This window comes from Meriones unguiculatus, chromosome 1 (assembly GCF_030254825.1).
Source record: "Meriones unguiculatus strain TT.TT164.6M chromosome 1, Bangor_MerUng_6.1, whole genome shotgun sequence".
Classification (NCBI taxonomy): Eukaryota; Metazoa; Chordata; class Mammalia; order Rodentia; family Muridae; genus Meriones; species Meriones unguiculatus.
Window position 1 is genome coordinate 81,819,024 of NC_083349.1, and position 20,373 is coordinate 81,839,396.

At 38.5% G+C, this 20,373-nt stretch overlaps 1 protein-coding gene across 6 annotated transcripts in view; it reads right to left on the minus strand.

Moving 5' to 3' along the window:
* Positions 1 to 20,373, minus strand: part of Vps13b (vacuolar protein sorting 13 homolog B) — a 641,091-nt gene that overhangs the window by 512,266 nt on the left and 108,452 nt on the right. The window contains exon 18 of one of the 6 annotated variants that reach the window (XM_060392881.1): positions 4,844 to 6,033. The exons of the other annotated variants lie outside the window; for them this stretch is intronic. Within the exon in view, the coding sequence (XP_060248864.1) occupies positions 6,029 to 6,033 (5 nt within the window). The 3' untranslated portion in view covers positions 4,844 to 6,028. Of the gene's footprint in view, positions 1 to 4,843; positions 6,034 to 20,373 lie in introns of those variants that run through there. 6 annotated transcript variants of the gene reach the window in all.

Below are 20,373 nucleotides of genomic sequence, written 5' to 3' on the forward strand. Positions count from 1 at the left end.
TTCCCTTCTCTGAGAAGGAGGGGAGGTAGGAGTAGTGGTACATGAGGATGAGACTGGAAGGAGAGGAGGGAGGGGCTAACATTAGGGTGGAAAGTGAGTGGATGGATGGATGGATGGATGGAATTATGAATAAATGAATAAATATTCTGAGATGTTCTGAAACAAATGAAGGGAAGGAGAGAAGGAAAGAAAGAAAAGAAATAAATTTTATAATTTTTTGAGGAAAAAACAAAACTGAGAGTGACTTTCTTGTTGTAAACATGGTTTTTACAAAAATAAATTTTACCTGTAAGGTTGAATAACTGTGGTTAACATATTTAAGCTGCAAACATTCACATGCTCTAAAAATAACTTTATTCTTCTTAGGAAATAAACTTCAATTTGTTTAAAAGGGGTAGTTATTAATGTTAAAATTGAAAGCTACTAGGCAATTTAGAGGATTATTCATTTGGAAACATTTAGGATCCTTTCTCACAAATGACATATTAGTTACTAAGGAAAGATGAAGCACTAGGTTTTACAACTCATTAAATTTCTTTTCAACTTTATATAACAAGTCAGTTCTCAATTACACACTTCTGGGACAAAAATCAGGCCAAAAATTCTTAGTATATAAGCATAAAATAAAAGTAACCCATGAAAAACATACACCCAGAGAGAATAAGGTTTGTTAAAAAAAAAATTGAAAATTTCAAATGTGTGACTGGCTTAACACTAACAATTAGCCATACTTAAAAAAAAATATTGGTGAACTAAAACACAGCAGTAGTATAACTACTACACATAGTAATCACAGACTAGGTGGACAATTTTAAAATCCAACTATTTTAAAGGAAGGTTAGGTGTCCCATAGGAAATAAACGTGGAAATGAGACCAAGGTTGAAAATGGCTTCGTTCCACACCTTTAAAATTGCCTACAGCAAGGCATCAAAAAATAAAATAAAATAAGTCCCCTGGGTCTGGGTCAGCAGAATAGAGTTACAACTTAAGCACTGGGTCATCACTGGCAATGGAAGGATGGCTAAAAACTGAGGTAATGTATTTACTTACTGTAGTAAGGAACCTGTAATCGTACCGTCCATAGTACAAAGACTTCTTATGTGGACATCATGGACAAAGAACCTCTATAATCACTTAGGTGTATCTGAGTATTGAAATATGGAATATACCAGAACAAAATTATATATAAAAATATTATAAAGACTATTATCTCAACTTGTCACCAAAAAAATGACAACCTAACTGTATTCGACAATCTACTGATCATATTTTTAACAAAACAACTAATTTTTACTACTCATTAAAATCTGATCCTAACATGTAAGAAGTGGGAAATAGTAAGAGCTGGAGAGGACAGAACGCCACAAGGAGAGCAACAGAACCAGAAAATTTGAACACAAGGGTCTTCCCAGAGACTCATACTCTAACCAAGTACAGGCATGGAGATAACCTAGAACCCCTGCACAGATGTAGCCCATGGCAGCTAAGGTTCCAAGTGGGTTCCATAGAAATGGGAAGAAGGACTGCCTCTGACATGCACTGATTGGCCTGCTCTTTGATCACCACCCCTGAGGGGAGAGCAGCCTTACCAGGCCACAGAAAATGACAATGCAGCCACTCCTGATGAGATATGATAGACTAAGATCAGAAGGAAGGAGAGGAGGACCTCCCCTATCAGTGGACTTGGGGAGGGGCATGCATGAAGAAGGGGGAGGGAGGGTGGGAACAGTAGGGACGGAGGGAGGGGCTTATAGGGGGATACAAAGTGAATAAAGTGTAATTAATAAAATAAAGAAAAATGCTCCCATGCAAAAAAAAAATAGTCCTTTACCTTAAGGAATTAAAAATTAAATTACAAAATTATCATGGAAAAGGCCATTATTATACAAGTATGGGAACAACTGCCAAATTTATGTATACATATGAATATATATACATATATATTGTTCTGTTGGAGCTGTTTTTTAAATATGAAGACAAAATGGGAGTGTCTTCAGATATTTATATATATATATATATATATATATATTTTAACATTGTTTCACTAATAACCTGAAGACACTCCCATTTTGTCTTCATATTTAAAAAGCAGTTCCAACAGAAAATAAATGCACAAACTATATTATGGACATTATTAAGATTCAATGCTCTTGTGACACTTTAAAATTAATGAAAGAGATAATGAAGAGGAAAACTAGACATATTGCTGGTGTCTTATACAGAGCCCAGGATACAGCACTATCCAGAAGTATAAGTAACTACAAAAAAAATGAAGACTTGGGCAAAGAATGCTATTTAAGGATGGCAAATTGTCTATAGCACTGCTAGGTATATACCCAAAATTTGCTCAAGTACACAACAAGGACATTTGCTCAACCATGTTTGTAGCAGCTTTATTTGTAATAGCCAGAACCTGGAAACAACCCAGATGTCCATCAATGAAGGAATGGATACAGAAATTGTGGTATTTTTACACAATGGAATACTACTCAGCAATCAAAAAAGAGGAAATCATGAAATTTGCAGGCAAATGGTGGGATCTAGAAAAGATCATTCTGAGTGAAGTATCCCAGAGGAAGAAAGACAAACATGGTATATACTCGCTTATATAGACCTACAAGATATGATAAACATAATGAAATCTATACACCTAAAGAAGATAAACAAGAAAGCGGACATGGGGTAAGATGATCAATCCTCACTTAGAAAGACAAATGGGATGTGCACTGGACGTATGACAGGAGTCTACAGCAGAAGGCATCTGAAAGACTCTACCTAGCAGTGTTTCAAAACAGATACTAAGACTCATAACCAAACCTTCAGCAGAAGGGGAGTTAGTATGACGTGGAAAGGATAGGAGCTCCACAAGGACCAAATATATCTGGGCACAAGGTCTTTTCTGAGACTGACCCTCCACCAAGGACCATGTATGGATATAACCTAGAACCTTTGCTGGGATGAAGCCCGTGGTAGCTCAGTAACCAATTGGTTTCCCATCGTAAGGGGAACAGGGACTATTTTTGACAGGAACTATTTTGACAGGGACAGGAACCTCCCCACCCTCCAAGGGAAAAACAGTCCTGTTAGGCCACAGAGGAGGACGCTGCAGCCAGTCCTGAAGATACCTGATAAAACAGGGTCAGAAGAAAGGGAGGAGATCCTCCCCAATCCGTGGACTTGGAAAGGGACAGGGAGGAGATGAGGGAGGGAGGATGGGGTTGGGAGGGAATAAGGGAACGGGACACAGCTGGGATACAGAGTTAATAAAATGTAAAAAATAATAAAAAATAAAATTTAATTTAAAAAAAAGGATGGCAAATTGAGAAACCCCTCTTACTATTCTTTGAATAAGGTTGTATTAACAATTAATAATTAAAAAAACAATGCCCAGATATCACAGAAACTGTCATTTCCCAGTATTTCCATTATTAGAATTTTTTTCAAAAGGTATATATTTTTAAGTACTGACACAAAAGGAGACACAAAAAATGTTTTATCTAATAACAGAATGTTACTTAGTTCTATTAAAATATTTCAATCTCATACACCACTTGGCATATAGAAAGAGTCTATTCTCAGAGCCTAAGGACATCCAAATCAGACTGAAGACCACAGAGCTTCAAATCTTTCAAAAGAGAAAAGAAATTGAGCAAGTAATAATAATGGGTTGTGAGGACAGGAATGAATTTCAGACTGATATAATCATGTTTCAACATCAAGGACATTGTCTGGGACACTATAATTAGTATAGTTACTCAAATATACAAAGAATGGGCTGAAGGAACAAAGTTTCCAGGATGAGTCTAAGAGAAAGTCATGAAAGGACAATAGAGAGACACTGAGAGACATTCCAATTTCATCTTGCACATAGAGGAGAACCACACTGAAGAACATAATCAAAATTCCGTTAGAATTCCTAAGGCTGCAGTGGAGGCTGGAAAGTGTACTCAGATGCATTACTAAAGTCTCAAATAAAAGGAAAAGTATGCTAACACAAGTAGAGGTCCAGAGCCAGGAAGATAAAGGAAGAAGATATAATGCAAGATGTAGCTAAGAGAGGCTGCATAATTTCTTAGATGTTTTGGGTATGAAAACAGGTAAATGATGAAAAACAATATGATTAGCCACAATTACAGGATAAGGTATTTCACTTTAACACAATGTACTTTAGATTCCTTGTCACATCTGAAAGATTTTCCCAGTTTATACAAAGAGTTTTGGGACACACAAATAAAGCAATTGTCAATAATGATACCTGAAGCTACAGAGAAAACTGCTCAAAGTGCTCCCTTCTCCATCAAGGACACAAGACAAAGGAAAGTAGGCCATAAAACAAGAAAAAAAGTTCCATATGTGTTACAGATGAAAACAAAGAAGAAAAGAAACATGAAATACTCAATAGTAGCATGAAGTGAAAAGACAATATATGCATCATTCTAGATCATTTCTTCATGACAGAATAGGAAAATACAATGAGAGCTGGAAAAAGACTTAAAAAAAGTATGAGAAAAATGTCTTTGTATGCCTGTCAACAGTGAGAAAGATAATGGGAGAGGTAGGTGACCTCCAAAAAAGAAAAAAAAAATTAAAATATAACATTATGAAAAGCAATGATATACAGTAAATAAAAACCACATAACATTTATATATAAAGGCAGGAAATTAAAGGAGAGAAAAAGTAAAAACAGTCATGTTGTTCTTATGTTTTTTCTTTACATTAGTTCCATTAATGTTGTTCTGTGATTTTTATAATTTGAGTAAAAAGAAAATAACCACACTATACAAAGTCTCATGAGACCCACCATAACATTAAAAGAATTATATATGTCTGCTCTATGATTAATAGCTAAAGAATGTAAGCCATCCAATCCTAACTTTTCATAACCATCTACTCCAGTTCTAAAACATGCGCTCCTCAATGTAGGCTGGTTGTTTCCCAACATCTCAGTACTTCCCATGTGAGACTTCCCATGTCTAACTAAACTCGGAAAATATGAAGTAAATGACATATTAACTTGAACAATCATAAAAATACTTAGAAAGTAAAAGGCTCATTTAATGAAATAGAATGTAAAAATGTTTCCATATGTTTCTATGAAGTATTCTTTTCCCAGTAAGTGAACACACTCAAGATTTTATTTTTGGCTTTGTTTCAGAAAAAAACCCATCTGCATAGTATAGCACTTACAAACACATCTTGGTCATGCAAGAGTTATGTCACAGCTCATATATCAAATAAAAATCACGTTCAAGCCCACACAACCTCACGGACCCCAAAACGTCCTTTTTATTCCAAGTATTCCTATGAGGGCTCTTGATACAGCACACTACAAATCACGTGACATTTGTTAGAAGGTTTAGACCTAAAACTAAAATGTCAAATACTTTGTAACACAGTTGTGAATGAGCTAAAACAAGCAAACAAACAAAAAACCACTAAGTTTTGCTAGTTATAGACTATGACCATTCCCTTTTAACACAAGCAGTCCAGCTGAGAACTGGAACTGCTGAGTTCTCAGCAGTTGCTGAGTGCTTTGACTTATTGTGAGTCTGGCTGTTCCTCACTGCAATAAGCTTCTCCGAGCAAAGACGACAACAGACCAGTCATCAAACAGAAACCTAACCTATTTAGGAAACAATTTGAGGAGCACAATGTGTTCACTGGACAGCTTGCACTGCACAGGTGCAAAAGTGGTACAAAACCGTCACTATATTTCACAATAAAGAGAATTTTAAAAAAAAAATGAAACATTCTTTAACTGTGTCCAAAATACAAAGAAATACAAATACTTCATTTAATGCTTAAAGTTACTTTGCTAAGTTTCTAAATGCATCTCTATTCCACTCCACAAGTGTACATTATAAAATAGAAGGTCTTATGATCTGGAGTAGTTTTACAAACTTCAGTTCTCTGTGCAGATAACTTATGATTACTTCATCCACGTAGCATCTGTATTGTCTTTTACTTAATGAGGTAAGCAGGTGGCAGTGGTGCACAGCGCCAAGAAAGTAGACACAATCTAATTTTCATACTGTAAAACAATATTGATTAATTTTTTAATCTTTATTTTTATTAATTAGCTTATTACATTGTATCCCAGCTGTAGCACCCTCCCCCACCCCTTCGAACTCCCATTCTCCTGCTTCTTCTCCTATGCCCCTCCCCCATCCACTTTTTAATTATGCAGAATATATTTTTTCTAATACACTATAAAAAAATCTTTGTAACTGTAAAGCTTCCTTATACAAACAAAAATTACCTAGAATAAATGACTGATACATAATCATGAACTCTTAATAACTGCAAAAAGACCATGTTTGCAGTAGATTGTAAAAGCTCTTTGACTAATATAGAATTTGGATAAATGTAAACAGAAAGTCCACAAACCATTCAAATGAAATTGGAAACATTTAAGGAATTAGATAGCAACTTAGGATAAATATGGGAGTAGTTACTATAAGAAAAGTATACAAAAGCTTCTGTGGAGAAAAGGTGTTAAAAAACCACATAATAATATAATGTGTTAAAAACACATAAAAACAAATAATACAATGAAGTTTAATAACTGTAATAAGATTCCATTCTACTTTTTAAAAATACCATTGGTTATCTGTTACATCAACCAAATGCCTCATATTTCTTTATACAATTAAAAAACTCTTGTCTTACATAAAATTATAAAACAGGCCAAGAGACTGTGTTACTGCTATTAATGAAATTACCATGATAAATTAAATGACCCAAAAATACTTCTACCCATATTTGCCATGAAGAGACAAAAAATTTTGAGAAATTAAGCAGCATGCCTTAGAAGCCATAAGCAATGAAATACAGCAGAGGCATAGGTGGTGAGGAGGCTGCAGAGGGTTGATTATATCTTGAGGTGTTGACTATAAAATAATAGAAATATGCAACCCTGTGCACTGCCACACAGTGTGAGTGGGGTATAGCACACATGGGAGGAGGCCCCTCCTGTGTGGCATGCCCAGACAACCTGAGGGCCCCTGCCCCCACCCACTGCCATGTGGCACAGGCACAGCAGAAGACACCCAGAAGCCTGGGAGCTACTACGATGAGCAAGGAAATGAGAGAGAGATGGAGAGAAAGAGAATCAAAACAATGTTTGCACAATACAGAGAGGTGGAACTGGAGGCAAGAGGGTAGTGTAGAACAGCCTGATATAAGTAGTTTGCACTGCCACCTAAGGCCATGGTGAAGTCCTGGCCTGTGCTGCAGTGGAGGATCACAGGGCCCTGCAGCAGCAGGGGCCAACGTCAATGTTCATGGCCCATGTTATCACCAAAGGCCATGCAGATGTCCCAGGATGGTGCAGAGCTGACCCCACCCCTTGCCTGAGCAGAGTGGAAAAGAAGGCTGAGAACCTGTGAGTGGGAGAGATGGCCCAACCCCTTGTCAGCTGCAGCATTTTGGTGAGCTGGAACCAATCCCCTGTAAAGGCAATGTTAGAGAGCTGGCCCTGATGACATGAGCGAGGGAGAGCGGGCAGACTGACCAATCAGTTACCACCCCAGTGCAGATCCACAGCTTTGAGTTGGCCCACCCCAATATCTACACCATCTATGACGGCTGGAGCATGTAAAGGGGCAATTCCTGCAAAACCAAAGCTGCAGGATCAGTATGACCCAAGGCAACAACAGGATATCTGAGAGGAATCCCAGTTTGGATCTAGTATTGATAGTATAGCACAAAGCAGAGGATTCGAACCAGACCAGTAACTCAATGCAATAAACATTTAAAATGTTTAGGTAAAAGGGTATACTGAGAAATACCACAGCTTAACATGGCAAAATGTTGTGGGTTTTTTTTTTTTGGGGGGGGAGGTGGCAAATTGGGGAGGTGTCTTCATTTTAAGAGGCAGGTTGCAAGGGTAGAGAGCAGATATGGGAAGATGAGTAGGATTGGGGTACATGATCTGAAATTCACAAAGAATCAAAAAAAGTTTTTTTACAAAGTAAATACAATAAGAAAATAGCAAGCACTGTTCCTTTTGTCAACATCATGGAGGACACTTACTCCCTGAAATCCTTAAAGTTATTACAGTGCCCGAATGAAAAGAATCACCACATCATGGCCTACAAATTTTCTTATCATTTATGCTGAAAGAATCATCTTAATGTTACAAATAGGCTACTGTCTCTTTAATGTTTTGCAGGTTGTAAGCAGTCAACATGATGAGAACTGCGGTGGTGGTGAGAGCTATATGGAGAAGGTTATGATCAACCAAACCAAGAACCCTGGATAAGAGACTCTGGCTGGGAGCACATGGCAGTGCCCTCCTTTAGTGAAGAATGGAATAAAGAAGTCACTCATCCAAGCTGCTCTTAGCAAACTAACAGCAAGCCTTGAACTGCTACACACCAGTCACCCTCTACTCATCAGCTAATTGATTCTGCACTATTTAGGAATCAAAATACACTTTGACATTTTTTAACTTCAGAGGCCACCTAATAGATGACTGCCATACTGAAAGGACACTCCAAACACATACGTGCCTAATCCACAGGAGGTACCTAATATTGTCGACTAATGAAATGGTCTCTAGATACATAATCCACATAGCTCAATAATAAGGTAGATGACTACTAAATACAGATTTCATTACATAGAGTTAATGTTCTTTTGGTCACACCCAGGGTTATTAACTGGGAGAAAGCAGTGGAGATTAATTTGAACTACAAGTCAGCAAACTTTTTCTGCCTAGAGACAGTAAATATTTTAGGCTTCATAGGTGACATATGGTCTCTGTAAAGTTGTTGTTGTTGTTATTATTATTGTTGCTGTTGTTGTTGTTGTTATCATTATTACTGTGTTTTTGTAACTCCTTGGCAGTTGTAAATGCCAAAAGACACCATTAACTTGTAGACTATCATAAGTATTGGCCAGACTGGGACAGCAAGTTAACTACTTTTTCCACAAAGTTAGTTGCAAGAGAGTATGAAAGAAAAGCTCCTGTGTCATCTTCACTCATTGTTACATTCTGACTCTAAAGCCTCCCACAGTTTTATGCTTTAAACACCTATCCTAAGATGGCTGTTATTTAGGAGGCTATGTTAGAAGGTGGGGCAGCTGGTTCAAGAAGGGAGTCAGCGGCAAATCTTCTGAAGCCATCCCAACTCCTGCTCCAACTGGACTCTGCTTCCCAGTCTGCCAGGACTGAACAGCTCCCAACCCATGTTCCTAGTGTCACACAGTGTCACCAACCACTGGGCCTTCCCCAAAATAATGAACTTGTGAAATGTTTCTCAAACCATGGCCACAGTATATCCTCCCTAAACTTATCTATGGCAGGGATTTTGTCAGTGATAGAAAGTAACAAATTCACCCAACCTGCTTAGTAACGGCCTGAAGTTTAAGCTCTTGAACTTAACAGTGTGTAGAATATCATCACTTCACTTTCTTGAACTGGAGCTACCTACATAATTTAGAAATTTGTATCACATGGTATTAAAGATAGGTAAAATCATTAACATTATATTAACCCAGAAACATCTAAAACATTTTCATTGAATGGATAAAATGTAAAGACAAAAACCTGAAGATCTCGTTTTGTTTATTTTTTGCCCATAGACTGTATGAAGGCTTCAATTTCATGGTTTTTGTTTTATTTTATTTTATTTTTCCCCAATTCAGACTAGCCACACAATAAGTAAACCACATGTGGATAGGGGATAAGATACCAGACAATTATTTTCTTTTATTTTTTTTAACTTTTGTTAATTACACATTATTCACTTTGTATTCCCCCATAAACTCCTCCCTCCTCCCCTACTAATCCCACCTTCCCTCCCCCTTCTTCATGCATGCCCCTTCCCAAGTCCACTGATAGGGGAGGTCCTCCTCTCCTTCCTTCTGATCCTAGTCTATCAGATCTCATCAGGACTGACTGCATTGTCATCTTCTGTGACCTGGTAAGGTTGCTCCCCCTCAGGGGGAGGTGATCAAAGAGCAAGCCAATTAGTTCATGTCAGAGGCAGTCCCTGTTCCCGTTACTATAAGACCAATTTGGAACCTGAGCTGCCATGGGCTACATCTGTGCAGGGCTTCTAGGTTATCTCCATGCAAGGTACTTGGTTGGAGTATGAGTCTCTGGAAAGACCCCTGTGCTCAGATTTTTTGGTTTTGTTGCTATCCTTGTGGACCTCCTGTCCTCTCCAGATTTTACTACTTCTGACTTCTTTCATAAGATTCCATGCACACTGCCTAACAGTTGGCCATAAGTCTCAGCATCTGCTTTGATAGTCTGCAGGGCAGAGCCTTTCAGAAGCCCTCTGTGGCAGTTTCCTAACTTGTTTCCTGTTTTCTTCTTCTTCTGATGTTCATCCTCTTTGCCTTTGAGGATGGGGATTGAGCATTTTAGTCAGAGTCCTCCCTCTTGATTAGTTTCTTTAGGTATAGAGATTTTACTAGGTTTATCCTATATTATATGTCTATGAGTGAAACAAATGCCTACAGATTAGGAAAGAATCTTCACCAACCCTCTATCTGACAGAGAGCTAATATCCAATATATATAAAGAACTAAAGAAGCTGAAAAGCAGCAAACCAAGTAATCCAATTAAAAAATGGGGAACAGAGCTAAACAGAATTCTCAATAGAGGAATATCGAATGGCAGAGAAACACTTAAAGAAATGTTCAACCTCATTAGCCATCAGGGAAATGCAAATCAAAACAACCTTGAGATTTCACCTTACACCCATCAGAATGGCCAAGATGAAAAACTCAAGTGACAACACATGCTGGAGAGGTTGTGAAGAAAGGGAAACCCTCCTCCACTGCTGGTGGGAATGTAAACTGGTACAACCACTCTGGAAATCAATCTGGTGCTTTCTCAGACAACTAGGAATAGCGCTTCCTCAAGATCCAGCCATACCACTCCTAGGCATACATCCAAAAGAGGCTCAAGTAAACAATAAGGACATTTGCTCAACCATGTTTGTAGCAGCTTTATTTGTAATAGCCAAAAGCTGGAAACAACCCAGATGCCCCTCAGTTGAGGAATGGATATAGAAATTGTGGTACATCTACACAATGGAATATTACTTAACAATGAAAAACAAGGAAATCATGAAATTTGCAGGTAAATGGTGGGAACTGGAAAGGATCATCCTGAGTGAGCTATCCCAGAAGCAGAAAGACAATTAATTTTTTAAATGCCATACAAACTTTACTCTCTCATTTTTATGTTTTCCTTAGGCCCTAATCCTCCTCTCCATCTAAATACTTATTTTATTCATTCCTTCATTCATATTTTGTATAAGAATGAACTCCTAAGACAAAGAAATAAAAAACGAGTACAACAGAACTGAAATTGACCTCACAGATAGTTTACCTATGGGACACAGGAGGAGAAAGTAGTGAGGCAGGAAGTGTACATTGACCTAGAAAGGTTAAGTAAGGTTAGGCATGACATATAACCTAGCATTCAGAGCCTAAAGCAGGAGGGTTGCTCTGGATTTGAGATCAGCTTGGATTGTAAACAGAACACTATCAGGGCAGCCAGGACTACAGAGCAATACCCCAGCTCAAAAAAAGGGGGGGGAGAAAAAGTAAGAGAGAAAGGAAGGAAGGAAGGAAGGAAGGAAGGAAGGGAGGGAGGGAGGGAGGGAGGGAGGGAGGGAGGGAGGGAGAAGGCAGGGAGGCAGGAAGGCAGGAAGGCAGGAAGGCAGGAAGGCAGGAAGGCAGGAAGGCAGGAAGGCAGGAAGGCAGGAAGGCAGGAAGGCAGGAAGGCAGGAAGGCAGGAAGGCAGGAAGGCAGGAAGGCAGGAAGGCAGGAAGGCAGGAAGGAAGGAAGGAAGGCAGGAAGGAAGGCAGGAAGGAAGGCAGGCAGGCAGGCAGGCAGGCAGGCAGGAAGGAAGGAAGGAAGGAAGGAAGGAAGGAAAGAGGTAAGTGAAAATATGCCAACAGAGAAAAATACATGACGAGCAAAATAAAAATAAATAATAAAAATCTGAAGCAGAGATGAGCTTAAGAGCAGAAAGTAGATCACTATGGCTAATTTCCATGAGAGACCCAAGTATGGCACATGATCTGTTTCATAAGTCATTCAAACTCCCTGAAGGACATTTTTTAAAATGCTTTGAAATAATAAAAAGCTGTCTACTCAACACCTGTTTCCGTTTCTTGGTTACTAATTTGAATTTTAACTCTTTTCAAAGCATCTATATAAAACTATTCACCCTGTCCCCAACTAGAAAAAGCAGATAATGTGGGAAGGGGAAGGGGAGTCCTTCTAAGAACTATATAAAAATAAGGCCTGGTGATTTAGCACAGTAGGTAAAAGCACTTAACACACAACTATGTCAACTAGAGCGCAAATCCCCATAAGCCTACATAAAACCAGAAGGGCAGAGCATATCTGTAATCCCATCACAGCTACAGCAGGATAGAAGGTAGAAAGGAGAATTCTTGAAGAAGTTCATGAGTTGGCTGAGGGGAGGGGCTGAGGGGAAATGAGAGAAAGAAAGCATGCTGGCAGGATGAGGGAAGGAGGAAGAAGGAGTAAAAACTACACAGAAGTGCTATCTTAAATTACAACACCCTAAGAATGCTATTCTTAGAAGCACTTGCCTGGGAGTTGTCTCTTGGATGGCAGCATCTGGGAACTTCATTTGCTTCCATTTTGACTGACTAGACTAACTGACTCTGCCTACATTTTATACCAATAAAAATATAGTTTATGCTGAACAACTGCTTTTCTTCTTGGAGCCTGGAAATCTGGTACTTAGAAAACAGAAGATCCTTCTAAGAAAAGTACCCAATAAAACACTTGGGTATTGAGAAACCACCCTAGGCAGAAACACTGCACAATGTGTTGCGTTTCTGTGGCTGCTAAAGGGAAGAGAAGTGAAATACAGCCTATAGAAGGACACAGTGAGCAGAGAGGGCGTGTCTCTTCAGAGTCTGCTTGTGTCCTTCCATTCATGGCCTATGCTGCCTGACTCTACTACTACAGAAACTCCTACCCAAGGGTTACTGTTATTGTCAGCCTCTAAGGCCTTCGAGAGAAATCCCAAGAGTAAGGATGACAGTCTTAAGGACTGGAGACACAAGAAAGCAAATAGCAATTCTACCTTTAACAATCTGCCACTGTAAGTTAAATTTCTGGATTATATTGCCAACAATTACTACCTACAATTTAATTTTAATTGGTAACTTTGTACATTTACTCACACAGATCTCCAACTTCCTATCTTCTATAGCAAAAATGGTACCATGGGTAGAGGAGGAAAAACAAAAGACATACTATTTTAAAATTATTAAAATTAGTTAACTAACGACACTATGAAACATACACAATCTCTCTCGCTCGCTCGCTCTCTCTCTATCATCTAAAGTAATCTAAAGTAAATACCATGTGATTAGGAAGAAATACTAGCAACTAAGGAACAAGTAAGGCATAAAGCCAAAACTCATAGAATATATTTCTTTCTTCCATTTTTTTAAATTAAATTTTTATTTTTATATTAATTACAATTTATTTACTTTGTATCCCAGCTGTAGCCCCCTCCCTCATTCCCTATCAGTCCTACCCTCCCTCTATCATCTCCTCCCTGCCCCTCTCTATGTACACTGATGGGGAGGTCCTCTTCCACTTCCATCTGACCATAGCTTATCAGGTCTCATCAGGACTGGCTGCAATGTTCAATGTTTTCCTCTGTGGCCTAGCAAGGCTGCCCCTTCCGGGGGGGGGGGGGTCAAAGAGCAGACACTGAGTTGATGTCAGAGACAGTCCTTGTTCCCATTACTAGGGTACCCACTTGGATACTGAGCTGCCATAGGCTATATCTGAGCAGAGGTTCTAGGTCATATCCATGCATGGTCCTTGGTTGGAGAATCAGTCTCAGAAAAGACCCCTATATCCAGATATATTTGGTCCTTGTGGAGCTCCTATCCTCTCCAGGTCTTACTAACTCCTTCATTCATATGATTTCCTGTATTCTGCCCAAGATTTGGTTATGAGTCTCAGCATCGGCTTTAATACACTGCTAGGTATAGTTTTTCAGAGGCCCTCTAAGGTAGGCTCCTGTCCTGTTTCTTGTTTTCTCCTACTTCCAATGTCCATCCCATTTATCTTTCTAAGTAAGGATTGATCATCTTACCCCAGGTTCTCCTTCTTGTTTAGCTTCTTTAGGTGTACAGATTTTAGTATGTTTCTCCCACCTTTTAGGTCTAGTATCCACTTAAAAGTGAGTATATACCCTGTGTGTCTTTCTACTCCTGGGATACCTCACTTAGGTATGATCTTTTCTAGATCCCACAATATTTACAATATATAAAAGACTCTTTAAGAAACTAACATTTGAAAATTTGTACAACCACTCTGGAAATCAATCTGGCGCTTTCTCAGACAATTAGGAATAGTAATTCCTCAAGATCCAGCTACACTACTCCTAGGCATTTATACAAAATATGCTCAAGTACACAACAAGAACATTTGTTCAGCCATGTTCACAGCAGCTTTATTCATAGTAGCCAAAACCTGGAAACAACCCAGATGTCCCTCAACGGAGGAATAGATACAGAAATTGTAGTGCATTTACGCAATGGAATACTACTCAGAAATTAAAAACAAGGAAATCATGAAATTTGTAGGCAAATGGTGGGATCTAGAAAAGATCATCCTGAGTGAGGTATCCTAGAAGCAGAAAGACACACACAGTATATACTCACTCATAAGTGGATACTAGATCCACTTATAGGATAAACATAGGATACACATACGAAAATCTGTACACCTAAAGAAGATAAACAAGAAGGAGAACCTGGGGTAAGATGATCAATCCTCACTTAGAAAGACAAATGGGATGGACATTGGAAGTAGGAGAAAACAAGAAACAGGACAGGAGCCTACCACAGAGGGCCTCTGAAAGACTCTACCTAGCAGTGTATCAAAGCAGATGCTGAGACTCATAACCAAACCTTGGGCAGAATGCAGGGAATCATATGAATGAAGGAGTTGGATGATTGTTTCACATTGCAAAAGATGAATTCTCTAAAACAAATGTAAAAGTCTGACAGAACAAAAGAAAAATGGATGCTGAAAAACCTACTGAGAACATTTACATCAACAAGAATAAAGTATATGTAGTAAAGAGATCTCATTTTTTCATATTTTTCAACTGAAACTAAGGCTAGTGTGATAAAAGAACCCTCATGAAGCAGAAGTGGAGCTAGGGAGGTAAGCTGAAATGCACAGCACAATAAATGCTAAAGACGGGAATTCATTCAGTCCCACAAGGACCTCTGCAAGAAAATCAAAGCTGGCATCTCACTGGATGGCAAAAAGCTGCCAAATGATTCCCTCTGTGCACAGGTGAATAAGTAATCCTCTCTTGCCACTTCCAATATAAACTGCGAAAGGTTCTACTTAAACAAGAAAAAATACACAATGCATTTAAACATTCACTTTAAATTAAGTTATTTTCCCATACTCATACCTGGCAGTATACCTGTTGGAAAGATTAAAAGTGACAGAAACAGGACATAGCAAACACTGAGAACTTTATAGTAATTACATAATCTTTTAAAAAATTGTATGTGCACTGATGTTTTGCCTGCATGTATGTCTGTGTGAGAGTATCAGATCCCTAAAAATGAAGTAATAGACAGTTGTGAGCTGCCATATGGGTGCTGGGGAATTAAACCCAGGTCCTCTGGAAGAACACCCAGTGCTCTTAACTATGGAGCCATCTCTCCAGTCCAAATTACATACTCCTTTTTAAAATTTATTTATTATTTATTATAATTTATTCACTTTGTATCTAGGCCATAGCTCCCTCCCTTGCCTCCTCCCTCCCTCTTCTCCCCCTATGGCCCTCCCAGAATCCACTGATGGGGAGGACCTCCTCCCCTTCCATCTGACACTAGTCTATCAGGTCTCATCAGGACTGGTTACATTGTCTTCCTCTGTGTCCTGGGAAGGCTGCACCCCACAGGGGGAGGTAATCAAAGAGCCAGCCACTAACTTACATAATGTTAATTAGTGAAACAGGAAAGAACACTAATAAATTATTAAATGTGCAATATACAAAAAAGGAAAAAAAAACTACAAAACCAAAGCAGTAGATTTCATTTTTCAGTAATCGTAACAATAGACTAACTGACCACAAGTGGATAGTTGCTGGCATTATGTCCAAGATAACTGAAAGATTGTACGATTACTGAAAAAGCAGACTCATAATTCATGCAATCTGAACCCATATGAAAACCTCTCAGATGATGATTTTGGACCCAGAGTCACAGTGTATGTGATAATGTGATAACTAATAGCGATAACCTAATCCCCTCTATGTCAGTGTGAGCCAGCTTCTGCTCTCTGGGATAGAATCATGAATTTAAAAGCTGGTCACTCTGAAGATCTGAATAAGATTAAAATTGTCTATCTGCCTGATTTAGCAATAAACTTCTAAAATAAATACGTAAATTAACCTTTTCTTTGAAGTTTACACACACACACACACTTTTGACTTGCATAGCCAATTTCTAGGAAGCCCTTTTCTTCTCTTTCTAATGGCAGAATTATTTCTACTTAAATTTTTACATTAGTCACCCAATGAAACAATGTTTTGAAACAGCCCGGAGCTTGACCTTTGGTATCACATGGGCAGACCAATGAAAACTGTACTAACGCTGGCAAGTTCCTGTCCCAACCATCAGCTACATTACAGTTTTTATTACTATTACATGTGCTGCTTCAATTACTCCTAATAATTTTCCCAAATTGATACACTTAAATTATACTTCATTCCTGGCTACTACTATAATCCTAAGCTTTTAAGAGAAATTTGTGTCTAATTCTACAGTAAGTAGGAACATTTCTACGGTTTTTCTGTGAACTTTCAAGATCAACTTTCAAAACATAGTATCTATGCTGATAAACTAGCTCTTCAAAAACATTCAGAGTTGACTGGATATAGTGGTTACACTCCAACATGCTATCTGATCAGGTAGTCAGACAATTTTATTCTTGTTCAGATCTTCAGAATAAAGCAACCATAAAATTAAGCTTAACAATCTACAGAATTACCCAAACCATTCTCTTTATATGACATATAGCTCCTCCAAATATATAATAATGATAATCAAGAGGATGGACTTTGTTACCAAGGAAAGCTAATACAGTTATGTCTAGAGCTTACTCATAGAGACAATTCAACACTCATATTTAACATATTGGGAACTAAAGAAACAATTACTCAGGTTTCTTAATCTTAACCAAAAAGAAGAAACAACCTCAAAATGCTCCAATAAAAACAATAAAATATAAATAAATGAATAAATAAATGTAAGCAAACTGCTAATGACATGAAGAGGTACTACAACAAGTTCCACAGAGTAAAACTGCTTCAACTTTGAAACAAAATGGGTCACACCTAATTCTCCATTCTATAATCCAGCCTGTCAGTATCTAACAAGACAGCCAACTAGAAATAAAGAACACAAAAAAACCCAGAATGTACTGAAAAGCAAGGAAAATTTCCACTTTTCCCTTTCTAAGCTTTACTACATGCTCATTCAAACCGTGTGGAAGACTAGTGTGAGACATGCAAGCAGTGGGCAATAATCCAGCCAGAGGCATCTATGAGAAAAAGAAGGCAAACGCCCTCAAGATTGCACTCAGATGTGAGCAGAGCGACTGCCAAAAACTGCCTCATCTTGTCTTTGAGCAGACGGTAAAAGAAATATAAGAAACCTTATAGCCATCCTTCCAAGCATGTCTTCAGTACAGGAAAATTTTTACACTGACTATTTACTATTGTTATAAAAAGGAGACTGACACACAAAAGAAAATATTTTTGACAAAAAGAAGTCAGCAGAAAGGAAGAAAGGGGAGGAAATGGGAAGGCAGAAGTGAGGAGAAAAAGAAAAAAAGGGAAAGGAGAAGGGAAAGAGGGAAAAGAAAGGATAAAAGGAGGATGAGAATGAGAAGAAGGGGGAAGAAAGGAGGACTGTAAGGAAGAGGCAAAGGAGGGAAAGACATTGTCACATGATAACAAAGGAAGCTGTATAGGGGCCTGCGAATCAAGGAAAAGCAAATTTATGCTCATCCAGTTATTAGAGGCACCTAAAGAAGAACTAACAAAGCTCTCAAAGAAATACAAATACAACCAAACAGAGGCACAAGTAGTGGCATAAAGAGAGGAAATAAATAAAATTTAAAAAAAAAATAGAAGCCATCATGAAAAAACAGAAATCCACATGCAAACAGATGAAGGAAATGGTGCAAGAGATGAAAATAGAATTGAAATCAATAAGCACACACACACACACACACAAAGAGAGAAAACCCAAGAGCTGGAGAAATAGGGCAAAATACCAGGAGCCACAAAGGTAAGTGTCGCTAACAGAATAAAACACATGGAAGAGAGACTCTCAGGTTGACAAAGATATAATTGCAGAAACTGATACATCTCTCAAAGGAAAAGTAAAATGAGAAAACTTCCAAACACAAAACATCAAAGAAATCAAGGACACCATGAAAGGATGAAATCTAAGATTAATAGGAATAGACAAAAAAGAAGATTTCAGGCTCCAAGCTCCAGAAAAAAGTTTCAAGAAAATCAAAGCAGAAAATTTTCCCAACTTAAAGAAAGAGATGTCCATTAACATACAAGGGGCCTACAGAACACCAAATAGACTAGACCAGAAAAGAAGCTGGAAACAGCCCAGATCCCCCACAGTTGAAGAATGGATACAGAAATTGTGGTACATCTACACAATGGAATATTACTCAGCAATAAAAAACAAGAAAATCAATCATGAAATTTACAGGTAAATGATGGGATCTAGGAGATCATCCTGAGTGAGTTATCCCAGAAGCAGAAAGACACACAGGGTATATAATAACATATAAGTGGATATTACACATATAATATAGGATAAACCTACTAAAATCTGTACACCTAAAGAAGCTAAGCAATAAGGAGGACTGTGGGTAAGATGAGATCAATCCTCACTCAGAAAGACAAACGGGATGGACATAGGAAGAGGGAGAAAACAGGGAACAGGACAGGAGCCTATCACACAGGGCCTCTGAAAGACTCTACCCAGCAGGGTATCAAAGCAGATACTGAGACTCAGAACCAAACTTTGGGCAGAGTGCAGGCAATCTTATGAAAGAAGTGGGAGATGGTACGACTTGGAGAGGACAAGAGCTCCACAAGGAGAGCAACAGATCCAAAAAGTTTGGGCACAAGGGTCTTTCCTGAGACCAATATACTCCAACCAAGGACCACTCATGGAGATGGCCTGAAAACCCTGCAAAAAGGTAGCCCATGGCAGTTCAGTGTCCAAGTGGGTTCCATATTAATAGGGACAGGGATTGTCTCTGACAGGAACTGGCCTGTTCTTTGATCACCTTCCTCTGAGGCGGGAGAAGCCTTACCAGGCCACAGAGGAAAACAATGCAGACACTTCTGATGAAACATGATAAACTAGGATCAGAGGGAATGGGAAGAGGACCTCCGTTCTATCCCCCACTGGACTGGGGGAGGAGCACAGGTGGGTGGAGGGAGAGTGGGATTGGGAGGGGGGGAGGAGGGAGCTACAGGGGGGATACAAAGTGAATAAACTGTAATTAATAAAAATAAAGGAAAAAAAAGAAACTCCTCACATCACATAATGGTCAAAACACTTAATATACAGAATAAAGAAAAAATATTAAAAGCAAGGGGAAAAGGCTAAGTAGTATATAAAGGTAGACCTATCAAAATTACACCAGACTTCTCAATAGAAACTAAAAGCAGTAGGGCCTGGGCAGATGTCATGCAGAGTCTAAAAGACAACAGATGCCAACCCAGACTACTCTACACAGCAAAGCTGCCAATTAACATAGGTGGTGAGAACAAGAAACTCCACGACAAAACTAAACTTAAACAATATCTACACAGCAACCCAGCCATACAGAATATACTAGAAGAAAAACTCTAATCCAACCAAATCAACTACACCCAAGAAAGCATAGTATACAGATTACTTCACAACAAAAATTTAAAAGAAAAAAAGCATTGAAACACAGTAACACCACTAACTCTACAATAAATGGAGCTAACATTTATTGGTCACTATTGTCTGTCAACATCAATGTACTCAAATATCCAATAAAGAGACACAGACAAGAGGAATAGTTGCAGAAACAGGATCCAACATTCTGCTGCATCCAAGAAATACACTTATGCAACAAAAATAAACACAACCTCAGAGTAAAGGGATAGAAAAATGTTTTTGAGCAAACTGAACCATTACAAGCTGGGGTAGCTATTCTAACATCTAATAAAATTGACTTTCAACTAAAATTAATCCAAAAAGACGAAGAGGGACACTTCATTCTCAAAGGAAAAATCCACCAGGAA